General features: G+C 30.0%; 1 protein-coding gene across 1 annotated transcript in view; it reads left to right on the top strand.

The window, feature by feature from the left end:
- The window catches only part of Smp_168970 (discs lost-related), a gene marked incomplete at both ends in the record, with an annotated part of 23,494 nt that extends 10,433 nt beyond the window's left edge, over positions 1 to 13,061 (top strand). The window contains 8 exons of the mRNA XM_018789379.1: positions 709 to 1,051; positions 1,404 to 1,500; positions 2,088 to 2,167; positions 3,443 to 3,575; positions 5,203 to 5,397; positions 8,616 to 8,788; positions 10,504 to 10,947; positions 12,726 to 13,061. Of these exons, the coding sequence (XP_018654828.1) occupies positions 709 to 1,051; positions 1,404 to 1,500; positions 2,088 to 2,167; positions 3,443 to 3,575; positions 5,203 to 5,397; positions 8,616 to 8,788; positions 10,504 to 10,947; positions 12,726 to 13,061 (1,801 nt within the window). The remainder of the gene's footprint in view (positions 1 to 708; positions 1,052 to 1,403; positions 1,501 to 2,087; positions 2,168 to 3,442; positions 3,576 to 5,202; positions 5,398 to 8,615; positions 8,789 to 10,503; positions 10,948 to 12,725) is intronic.
- Between the last annotated feature and the right edge of the window lie 224 nt (positions 13,062 to 13,285).

Raw genomic sequence — 13,285 nt, 5'->3', positions numbered from 1 at the left:
AGAAGGATAGGTGATGAAGATGCCTTTTTGTAGTGGAATTCGTTATGATAATTTACTAAAGACTTACAAGAGTGTGCCTGTGGCGAGTTCTACAAATTAATGCCATTTTTAATATTAGATATGGTCTTCATTAACGTAAACCCATAGTTCAAAGATTTCCATTAGACTATTTAACAGAATGATTTCCAAGTATGTAATAATAATGAGAAATTTACTGTTGAAAAAATTTAGTAATTAAGTTGTTTATCTAGATATTTTGTCTATTGCTATAACTCCAATCATTGTGATAGAGACTTTATCATTAGATTGCTGCGTATTTTAGTTCAAGTGAAAAACATATGGTTACTCGCTTAGTTTAAGTTTATGGATCCCTTTACTTTAACATATAATGTGCAAATTTGTAAAGCTATAACAAAGACTGTTACCCCTTTAATTGATTGTACCATATATATCCGATGTGCCTTATACTGTATGTTTGATGAAATTCATGAAGAAAAGGCTTTGAGGTGTTTTGATAAGCCTCCTAAATCAATTAAATATAATCTCCTGACTTACATTTTTGTTTCGTGTGCCTAAAAGAAGAGTTTTCTATTTGTTTACCAGCATATATATATATATATATTTGTAAACGCTTTCAAAAGAATTAAAAGTTGAACTTTAAAACAAGAGGTTTTTATTTGTGTGTGTTTTGTTTATTTATTATCACAGTACAATGGATTTGCAGATGGGAGATCGTATATATTCAATATCTGGTTACCCATTAGACTGGCATACATTAGAACAATTAAGATACAAGCTAATTGAACTGGATGGATTGGCACCAAATTCAAATATCTACGATTTAGCAAACTATCTACTTAATAGGCCTTATCAGAACACTGGGATTTCCCATGATCATAATTATAATAAAAATAGTAGTGTTTTTGAAATACCTAGCGAACAAACTAATTTAACAAATTTTAAACCGCCAGTTCTTGTCATCTTTCGTTATCCAAAGTCAAATTCATTGTGGTCCAATCAAATATCTAATGACGAGACAAAAGAATTACAAGTAAGTTTATCTTATACTTATTTTTTAAAATGGTGCTTCATCAAACAATCCACAGACAATCACAATTCCTTAAATCACCATCCAAGCTATCATAACCAAAACAATCTACTTGCTGATCGACAAAAATCATTTTAGTGTTGCTTCATATAAATGTAGGAACACTATAGGCAGTTCATTTATGATCATACAATTTTGTGACAAAGTGTTGAGATATCAAAAGATTTTGAGTTTAGTAATATTTACAGAAACTTTCTTAAAAAATGTTATAACTTATTAGGTATTTTAAACAAGTTTATAAAAACTATTTTAAATCCATCAGTTTCATCAAACTTGCTGTTTTCTTAAATTTCAGGTAATAGAGAATAATAGTTCATTCAGTTGTTATGAAACAGTTCTTGAAAATGAAGGTAATAACAATGGACTTGGTCTACAGATAGGATCCAATCAAGGTATGATTTAGTATGATTGTGATAAACTGAGATACTTTATAATTCCACTAAAAACTAATTACCATTATAATGATAAAAGTTCATTAGTATTGATTCTCCGTCTGACAAATTATTGAAGAGGAATGATAAGAATGTATTATTGTTTGATATGACAATTTTATGTTTTATACGAAGCTGTTGAATTCTGATACAGAATTTTAAAACTGCAAATTTTAGTTACCATCGTTTCAAAAAAGTTAATTACAAATTATATTGATGGCTTTTATCTAATAAAATCAGAGCTAGACGCTCATTTTTCCGATCATACTCTTGACACCAATTAAGTTACGTTCTATCGTCATGTTACACCATCTAAAGTACAAAATACTTGAGAGTAAATCATAGATTTCTATTGAATTGAAATATATCAATACACTAGATCATGACTTATCATTGTCAATTAACTACTGATAAAATTTTAGTAAGAATTGAATTCTATTACACAGTTAGTGGAATATCTGAAAACCGATGAGTTATTTTTGTTTGTTATCTTCTATAATGATTGAATGATCGTTTACTGTGTTATTATTTCTTCATAAATCTAACAGAGAATACGGGAATCTACATTGTATCTATATTCAAAAATAGTCAAGCTGAAAGAGATGGTGTTTTAAGGGAAGGTGATCGTGTAACTGAGGTAATTTTTTTTAAAAAAAAACAATTAATGATTAGTACACTTTAATAATGTGCTCAAAATTATTTATGAAAACTTCATATTAAAAACACAATTGGTGAAGTTTGAAAACATAGATTTCCCTCCATAAAAAACTCAAAAAGTCACGTTTAAAAGTTATATGAAGTTGTTCGGTCCCACAATGGTTTGATAAATTACAGTACTGGTTCAAAGTATAACATAACCTTTACTTTGAGAGTGACTGTATACACGTTGAAGAGGTTGCAATTCACAATGATTGGATAAACAGTCTATCAATAGTGTAGTCTGTTTAAAGTTTCATTAATAAAGAAACTGATTGCACAGTTGTTAATATGCCATCCTGAATAAGTTTTGTGATTTTAGATACTTACGAAAAAGTTGATAAAATGTAACACGGGACAATTTCCGAAACCATGTTAAGTGGAGGAAATAAAACTGAAATTGTATTATTCCATAATGTCATACAATTTTCAGATAATAACTAATCCAACTGATTATTCGATGTAGGGATATTGAATTAAAAGAAAATTTGTCTTTTACTGTGGAATAGAATCAATATATCTTTGAAGAATATGTGTTTACAAATTACTTATTCGGCTTTGGAGATCAAATAACATTTTATGAAGTTTAGATTTCCTTAAGTGGATTAATTTCAGTACATTAACTGAATGATATCAACTATTTATTTTTGGAAAATTTACTCAATACACATCAGCGATAAATTTAAAATAAATAAACTAATTATTTAATAGTTGAGTTTATAAGTCAATTAAACCTAGACCACCATGGAAAACGTGGAAGCACTGGACCGCCGTTTCGCTCTAGTATGGAATTCCTTAGCAATGCGCATCCACGATCTCGCTCGCAAGTGCTTCAACTCTAGACCACTGAGCCGGAATCCAACGGTGTTAGTATCTAACTTCAACCAATCCACGAAATTGGGCCACCGTGGATGTGTACTGTTGAGGAGTCTCGTCTTAGGACGAGATGGCCGTCTAGTGCCTCCAGGTTTTCTATGGTGGTCTAGCTTTAAGTGATTCATGAACTCAAAACCGCTTTCTGAAAATAAGTTTTTACTTAAAAAATGACAATCAAATTAAGTAATATCAAAAGGTGATTTATACATAATTAATGATGACAATAATATATTCGTCATAATTTACCTAACTTATTTGAAAATACACTTTTATTAATTTGTAATACACATCAAAATTGTCATATTTCTTTTGTTAATTATTATTATTCTAGGTAAATTATCAGAATCTTGAAGGATTAGATACTAAACAAGCTTTGAAAAAAGTTAAAAGTATATGTCGAAATACAAAATATGTACAAATTAAATGTTCAAGAAATATTCAAACTAATAATAATAATAGTGATTGTAAGTTGATTACTTTAGTTCTATTCTGCTTATTAATTCAATCAAATGAATAGCAAATTTCTAAATGTTAATATTATTTTAAGATGTTGGAGAAGATTTGTAGCACAGTTGGGTGATTTTGATGGAGTTTTGTTCTCTGAGCTTGATGGTTTGGTCGTGGAGCTTTCATCATCAACAAGAACCAATCAACATCGAGGTATGCAGGACAAGCTGTGAACCACATGTGTAGAAATTCATACACTTCACTTCTACCCGAAGTTTGTGCTGATAATGTTGTTCAGAAGGACGATGAAAGTTTCACGACCAAACCATTCAGCTCACAGAACAAAACTCCATCAAAAAGTCAATATTAATTATTTTAAATTTCTTAATTAGAACTAGTTGTCTTTAGCTTACAATGTACAATTTTGATCTTTTTTTAATGATTAAATTCCTTTCTTGTTTTGAAAATCTAGTCTAACAATTAGTTGTGTTTTATTTAATCAATGTTAGATAATAATTGTAAAATTTGAGATATATTATATACTATGTTTAGTAATTCTATGTTTACAAGTGATACTGTGATGTATGCTACTTATGTCTATCGGCATAAGTAGTATTTAATTGTTATACCGATTGCTTGGATGCCCTGTTATTGTTTGGCGTGATGATGCCCGCCAATCACAGAGGAGTGAATTTATCGATCGGATCAATAATACACAAAAGCCGTATCAGTAGTCTTGAGCACTTATTAGTCCTGTTTTCTGTCTAGCCCAGCCAGTTAAGTCCAGAACATCAATAAAAGCCTCTGCAATATGAATCATTATTCTCAAACATACTGGGCTTATATACCAAACAAACTGACCACATCGTACCATAACATAGAAAATAACATCTGTAATAGATTTGACCAAATGTGGTTGTGAATAGGGGGAACAGTAATTAATGAACTAGGGATAACTCAAGAATGGTAAATCTTATAATAATAGTCTATAGGTCAAAATAAATCTTATAATAAGAGGGACACGAATATGAATAGTTTAGTTACTTAACAATTATACAATAGGAAATATACATATCATATTGGTCCATAAATAGTTCTCAAGATTAGCATTCATAAATCTCCATGAGAAATAACAGTAACACCAGTCGGAAGAAGAAAACCTGGCAGCAAAAAGCTAAGAAGATCAAGTTGAAGAGAATAGTAAGTAAAATAGGAAGGAATTGTAAACTTGAAGAATTATAAAGAATGTGAAGGACAAATGACAGAAATTCGCAAATGAAGTATTATGTGTATAGTTAGCATATCAATAAATGACGACTCTTTTACATTTTCAGAAGTATATTACACATGATATCCTCATTTGTCGACTATTATTATTTATATTTGTGAGCATTAAGTTATCGACAAACCAGTGATGATAAAACTAGAATAACTCATCATGATTTCGTCCGGAATGAATGATTAGAAAATTATCATTAACTTTAAACAAATTCTTGTTGGGCTTGAGAATAATTAATGGTCTCTTATAGCATTTTATTCTGAGATACCATAAGAATTTATTTGGTTAAAATGATTACTGCAAAGGTAGTACACTAAACATTGTAAGAACTAATCAAATAACTTCTTTTATCATTGTTTTTATAGTGATATCATCTTGTAATGATAAAAAAAAACAGTTTGATGACAGTAATATACCTGATCCTATATTGAATAATGAAGATATTAATGATATTGATAATGAGAAGAAAAGTGTTTTAACTCGGACATCAACACCGACAATGAATAATTCAGAAACATCTATATATGATTCTCAAGATGATTCTGTCTTATTTTATAATTGTAAATTCAATAAACCTGGTAAAAATAAAATTATTATTTAAATTCAATATAGAAATATTACTTATTTTGTATTATTCATTCATATGTAATTTTTTGAACATTTTGTTTTGATTTCAATCATAAAATATAAAAGATTAACATGATCAAATAAGTAAATTCACCTGGTATTGTTTGTTTGAATATTCTCATTGGTGTTTAGGACTGCAATTGATCAGTCTGTAATTGGCATATGTGCATACTGTGCGTATTGCCTCGATATAGCCTTAATTCACAAGCATTATAAGCAAAGATGGATAGTGGCTAGCAGTGCACAAGCAAGTGGCTATCAGGACTCAATCACTGAGTGGATAACGTGATGGCGGTTGAAGCGAAGGATAATAGCTTTGAGTTCCAGAGTAAACATCAACTCTGAGATGCAGGTACACTTAACTGACGAGTCCCAAATAGGACGAAACGTGTGTCCAGGATTCCACTGTTAGCCATTATCCATCTTTGCTTATAAATAAGTAACTTGTTTCATATTGCTTAGAAAGCTTTTCATCATTATTAACAAAATTGAATTATAAATGTATTGATATCTTCGTAATTTTATGAAATCATTTGGCAATTTTTTACACCGTTTATTGTTAATTAGAATTTGTATGTATAGAATAATTCATCAGATTACAGGATAATATCACAAGATTTTAGTTGAAAATTGTTCATGATGAATTTCATTATTGTTATATCATTTTATGATCAAGTATCTTATAAAATGTAATTTTATACTTTCAACGTTTGAGATGGTGGAGAAGATTTGTAGCACAGGTGGATGATTTTGATGGAGTTTTATTCTCCGAACTGGATGGTTTAGTTGTGGAACTTTCACAGTCCTTCTGAACGACATCATCAGCACAAACATTTTGTTCTTAAACATAGGAACAAAACTCAAACCAATGGGAGATACAACCAAAAGAAAAAAGTAAACAATGTCAGAATTAGGGTCAAAAAGAACCAATCAACATCGAAATGTACAGGGTAAGCTGTGAACCACATGTGGAGAAATTCGAACACTTCAATTCTACCCAAAGTTTGTGCTGATAATGTCGTTCAGAAGGGCGATGAAAGCTCCACGATCAAACCATCCAGCTCACAGAACAAAACTCCGTCAAAAACTTTCAACGTTCCATGGTAGAAATCGTAACAGTTAATTGACTTTTCCTGGTGTACAACCAACGAGAAAAATTGTTTTTTAAATATTAAATCTAGAAAGAAAGAAACTATAAAAGTGTGTTTTAAATGTCATGGCTAACTTTGATTACAAATTAGTCGGATATTTGGATAAAGAAGATCTATGTTTAGTAATGAGATGTATCCTATGTAATCACTTTGAATATGGTTAGTACGCTCTTACTATGATTGATTTTCATTGTGTCATTTATGATATCCGTTAAAAAGTCTACTGTCTATCCAGTTTATCGTTAAACAGTCTAATATTTTATTATAAAACCATGAACAAACTCGCTAAGGATGCGATATTAGTAGATAACTATTTTTGAGTGTGTATCAAGCTTCGAATTCTTCATCAACTAATGATATTATATATATATCACATTATTCTTTTGATTTTTCCTCTTACAGATGACGAACGTATGAATAAAATGGATAGTAATGATAAAAGTTTATTGGAAAAATGGTTAGATGTATTTAATCCTGACGTAGAATTACTAGTAAGAAACTATATTATTATTGTTGGTATTATCATGACAATTATATACCAGTTAATTTATATAACCATGTATATATCTGATAGTTCGCGGCTTCTTTTTACAGTTATATATATGAAACCAACATAACAAGATATTGATATGTAGCATTATTTTATCACAAGAGTTTATATTATTTCTCACGATATGAAAGTTACCTCATTGATTTCTCTGTTACAGAAATACGAGTAACATCTGAGACATACAACTAGATGACAAACGTAAAAAATGTCATAGAAGAAGACCTAATGAATAACCTTGATTATTTTGTATTGTTTTAACAAATCAAAATTTATCCAGGCAGGTTCAGATGTTCATTCAAAAGTTATTAATTTCATGTGACAAGAACTTTGAAATGAATAATACCTCGATAAGAGGGAATTTAATATTAAGTACTACTGCTGAATAAACCGAAACCATATTTAAACATCCCACTTTCAGGCAATCAGTTAAAAAAAGTTAGCGAAAGGTATAAAGATGTCGAATGAGGATTGAGAGATTAAGAGGGATACAGAATCCAGAAAACATGTCTAATTTCCTCTTTGTGCTTTAAAAATAAATATATCTGCATATCTGGAATTATGAGCTATGTATCATAATTCTTTTAACCATAAGTTCTACAGTTGAGACAAGTATTTTGTATTTTCATCATTAAATATGTATCGAATAATAATTCAAACTCCACCCAAACAGTTATTGTTCCATAATCTTATTTATGTGTTTATCACTTCTAAATGTTTAAACAAACATTCTGTTCGAATGTACTTATTCTATTGTTCTTAGAAATCCATAACTTCATTTTATTGGTTATTGGAACGGATACTCAAGATCTTGGTAGACATTTTTATGCCATAAAATTTCATTAATGGACATTTCTTCATTGTAGTATTATGTTGAATCACTCCAAATGATATATTTTAAGGTCTATGTATTTATTAGTCAATCGACGGTTTCCATGGCGTCGCTAATCGTATCCATCTCTTCTGTTGATCACGTTCTTGTCCACCCATATGTACAAATCTTCAGCTGTCAGTGTTTCTGCATGAGCACCAAGATCTTTCTGAAGTATTTTAGTACGTTCAAAGTTGATCTTAAATTCCATTTTTGGTAGAGATAGTGGTATTGTCGATTTACTTTCACGTTTTTTTAGTTGGTCTGATGGTTTTGGAAATGTTTCAAACATTGTTTGTGCTATCTCTTCACCTAGACATTCAACTGTCTGGATGTTTATCCTTTATACACCGCATTATGTTCATGACACTCAATACAATAAACACAGTCCTTTTATTACTCTGTTGGTATGCTAACCTTTACTTTCACCTATGCTAATCTGACAGTTTCCATTGCTCGAAAACAAACTATTATATCATATGTATACAGAATTTTTCTTATTTCTTCCAAAGTTACATTTATATATATATATATATATATATATATCATTATTTGACCATAGACTTATGTTTTTGTAGTTAGTATATTACGACATCAAAAATTCAAATTGTGGTTTGGGTATTGGCTTCGGGGATACTGTAGGAGATGAAGAAATATTTGGTGAAAATCAGCACCATCATTATATAACGGAAATTAATCCTGAAGGGCCTATTGGCAAAGAAGGAACCTTATCGATTGGAGATGACTTACTTGAAGTTAGTTTTCTCCATTTATTATGATTTGTGATACATATGAATGAATTCATTTTCTTTATAGTTAAAACCATCTATCTCATTAATACAAAGGTCACTTAGTTGATTTATAAAATTTATTTGAAGTTTATAAGCAAGTACTTATTCGTTATATATGCATGATAATTTAAATAAAAGATATTTATTTTATTATAATTCTCAAGATTGCTAAGGTCGATGGGTAAACTAGAAGTCATCATAGCGAATAAATTTGAAAGACTTTAGGTTTAATGTTTACCCTATTTTATGAATGTATTCTAATTATGAAACAGTCGTTAAAAGGAAGAATCTCATTCATAAGCCTAATATCTAAGGGTTTGTGAATATGAAGTGTTAGATTATTGATTTTGATATTTTTTAAATGATAAACATTCAGACTATATCGAAACTATTCCACTTCTGAGAAGCAATTGTCATAAATTGTTGACAAAAGGATATAGTCAATCATTTCATTCTAATAATTTCTTCATTGAGGCTTTTGATTTTGATAACATAGTTATTTATCGTTATCAGTTCTCGATTTTATCTCAATCCAATAATCTGTTTAGGTAATCACTTAACATCGATAACGTTTCTTCTACCCGAAGTTTGTGCTGATGATGTCGATCAGAAGGACGATGAAAGCTCCATGACCAAACCGCCCATCTCAGAGAACAAAACTCCATCAATAACGTTTCTTCACCAATTGAAATCTGAAAATTATCTTTCTAAGCTGATATAAATTAGTAGAGGCTTGAGACCATAAGGTGTAATTTTTTAAATAGATTTTCTAATTCGATTTGTTTGCAATGTTTTTGAGTAATCATTTCATCTTTTAAAGATAAGTAATACTGTCTTATTGAATTACATTAGTTATTGTTTTAGTTTCTAGATGTTTGTTAGTGGATAGAAACCATGTTTATTAATAAGATTCTGATTATTTTCACGTTATTCAATTGTATACCTCCCTGTAATGATGTTTTGTTTTCTCACTAAATTATTCACTTGTCAAACATTAAAATTCATGAACTTTTGTCCTATCATCAGTTTTGGTAGAAATAGATATATTCACTTTGTGTGTTGAAAGTTGAATCTGTTATGATTTAATTTTCAATTTCATCTTTATTAAGATTTTACAACAGAATGAAAACCACTAAAAACAAGAGAATATAAACTGCTTCGATCGATTATGAAACTTCTTGATAGTACGCACTCTACAAGCTCGCTAAATATGGAATCTACAATCATCGGACCCCATAGCCATTATTTAATCTCCTGGGCCACTGGATCGTAACTTCAGTTAATTTGCAACATTGTGTGTACTAAATTCATTGCCTTTGGCGGTATCTGTTTTCTTCCTATGGTGATTAGACCTTACAAAACATGACATTTTACTAAAAATTTTGGAATTCGACTCAAATCCAATCACTAATGATAATAGTACTAATTTTTACTCAAAGGTTTTGGATTGTTTATTTCAAATCAAAGCTTATTTTCTCCACAAACTGATATTGACAGAGGAACCTTCGAAAACCAGAAAGTTATTTAATAGCGGTAATCGGGTAGATTGGGATACCTCAGCATTTTAGTTTTCTTCCACAAACGAATATTTAGTTATCATCCTAAATCATAGTATATTACGTTTATTTGCACTTTTTTACGTTTTATTAATATCACTGCATATGTTTTATATATTTCAGATTAATAATGTTGTTATCGTTAACAAAGATCATTTAGAGATCTCCAGTATTTTTCCTAATATTCCTTCTGAAGGATATTTAATATGTGCTCGTTATCCAAATGAATCTTCTCTAATTGATGTCAAAGAAGAGAATGAAAATGATGAATCGGCTTTAGCCAATGTTGTTCCTTTCATTCGAACTCCAAGTGATGATGAGATTCCTAATGTCGATTTCAGTGGTCAGATTTCGGATGATAATCTTCTCGGTGAAACCAATTCAGGAATTAAAAATAACACAAACCTAGCACCACTGAACAATGAAGAAGGAATTGATCAACGTTCTGGATCTGATATTGATGAAAGTCAATATCCAGTGAGACTTTTGACGGTTACTGAGTCTGTTCTGCAGAATCAAAGCTCCGATCCTGGATTTCAAACTGAAGACATTCAAACTGATAAAATGGTATTTTATTGAAACTTTATGCCTGATTTTGTCAATGTTTCATAATCGATATCAATTTGTAACATTATACAACTAACCACGAACAAGAAGACTGAAGGGCGTTTAATATTATTTTATCTTCTAAATCTAGATTGTAATTAGTTTAATCGAGCACAGGATATGCAGTTTTGTGTTAACCAATCACAGTATTATTCTATTTTTTTCATTTAACTAGTGTTCTCAACAAAATCGTATTTACAATTATAATTAAGGGAATAAATCCAATTTTGTAGGGGTATTGACATGATTAAATGAAACCTGATAATTCGAACCGTGATGCAAAGAAATTAAGACCAATAGTCTCCATAGTCTCTTACGTGAAGTTTATATTTCATGTATTTTTTTAATGAAGCACAATACCTCTGAACATGGATAACTATCCTTATGATGTTAATCTCTCTCTAATACGTTGAATATGTTGTATCCATTTTGATATGTATTCAGCATGAGCAAAAACGTATTTCAAAAGTTCCAAAGGTGTTTTGGTTCTTCAGATTGCTCTCCAAATTTGTTAGTTTTAAAGATTTCTCAATGTACAGTCGAATAATTCATTAACTTGGAAATAAAATCGTTCCAGTTTATCTGAAACTTCGCTCACCAAATTGTTATACTTTACTTATTTTTGTATGGTATCTCCATCATAAAACGAATCTATTTTCACTCCTGCTTAATCATAAGAGCAGAACTTTAGACCATTTATTAAATTTTGTTATGGACATGGCTTATGATTGGTAAATTAACCGTTACTAAATAACTTTAGTTAATTTGAGCTACTTTCAATGTATTCAGTAGTTAAGTGCTAAATATAAAAATTTCATATTTGCTTTGATCTGTAGACGTGTAACAGCTCATTTTCTAATCAAGCAGGTTTTGACTGAATCCAATTAATATAGTCATTTTAATATTCAAGTCTATTGAGTAAGACTTTTGTATATATTTATTAAACAAAATTTCACTATTCTAGTTAAGATATTCACGATCTGAAATGTGACTTCAGAATTAATAACAAGGTTTTAAACAGTTATTCGGTAACGATTTTTGGTAAATGGTTGAATGTTCATCTTGATATTGTCCAATAGTTCTTCTGTATTACGCTAGCATATCCAAAAAAAGTAATGTCACGAAAAATATATCTGAATGTAACAAAATGTACTGTCAGATTTAATACAAAATTAACCACATAGACAAGTGTTTTGACGGAATATTTTGGGTGACTTTGCATTTACGGTTTACCATATTAGTAATAAGGATCTTGTTTCGTACTTTTTGTGGCAAACATAATGTAGCAATTTTTATACTCTTTATTCCGTCCCCTTATTTTACTTTCAGAGTTACGAGTTGGTTAAAGTTTAAGGACATATTTACTAGTATTTTAGAAAAGAAACATTTTTTAGCTATAGTGAAAGGTAGTCATAATAAGTTTAGCAGAACTTCGTTGTAAACAGTTGAATATCAGTTCGTCTTCATGGATCACAGGGATTGAGGTTAATTGGTTCCTGTAGAACAAACCATTTTTAAGATCGATTGTATACAAATTATCGATGTTGTCCTATCTCACTTTACTATCCTGGTCAGAATTTGCTTAAGCTTCATACTTAATCAAAAATGTAATTCTGAAGGTTTACAATAAAAAATATCGACTGTGTTGCTTACAGGCAATCACTCTATCAACTCTTCACTTGTTCCATTCACATAGTGAATAGCTTTATTTTTTAAAAATTTACCTGTATTTGTTTTAGGTAACTGAAGATATTCAACCAGAAATTGATAAGAATAATCTAATAATGAGTGATCAAAAATCAATTGAATCGACGGTAATAAGCTCACCGCAACGTCTACCAATGGCTGTGAAATTAGTGAAATCCATGGAAAAATTACCGCTTCATACTACGTCGCCTAAAGTATCCAGTTTAATTTCTGAAAATAATAATTCAAACCATAATGATCTTATTCAATCGAATGAAATAATCAATCAAAATGATGATAATGATGTGTTAACTGTTAAAGTTTTGAAAAAAGCCGGTGAAATACTTGGTAAATTATATGAAATAAAAACAACAATTTATTATGAATAGAACTCAGTTTTTAGACCATAGTAACAAATCATTAATTGTACCAAAATACGAATTAGTGTATTTCTTAACAATATTCTCAGTGTTATATCGATTGCGTGAGTGCTCTGTTATTATATATGAGCGTGATAAGATCGCCTATCAGAGAGCAGTGTTTTATCGATCGGATTAATGATACACGAAAAACTGTATGGGCAGTCTTGAGTACTTATCAGTCCTGCTTTCTG

Source organism: Schistosoma mansoni, chromosome W (genome assembly GCF_000237925.1).
Source record: "Schistosoma mansoni strain Puerto Rico chromosome W, complete genome".
NCBI lineage: Eukaryota > Metazoa > Platyhelminthes > Trematoda > Strigeidida > Schistosomatidae > Schistosoma > Schistosoma mansoni.
The sequence above is the reverse complement of the archived record's forward strand: the minus strand, read 5'-3'. Positions and strand labels throughout refer to the sequence as shown.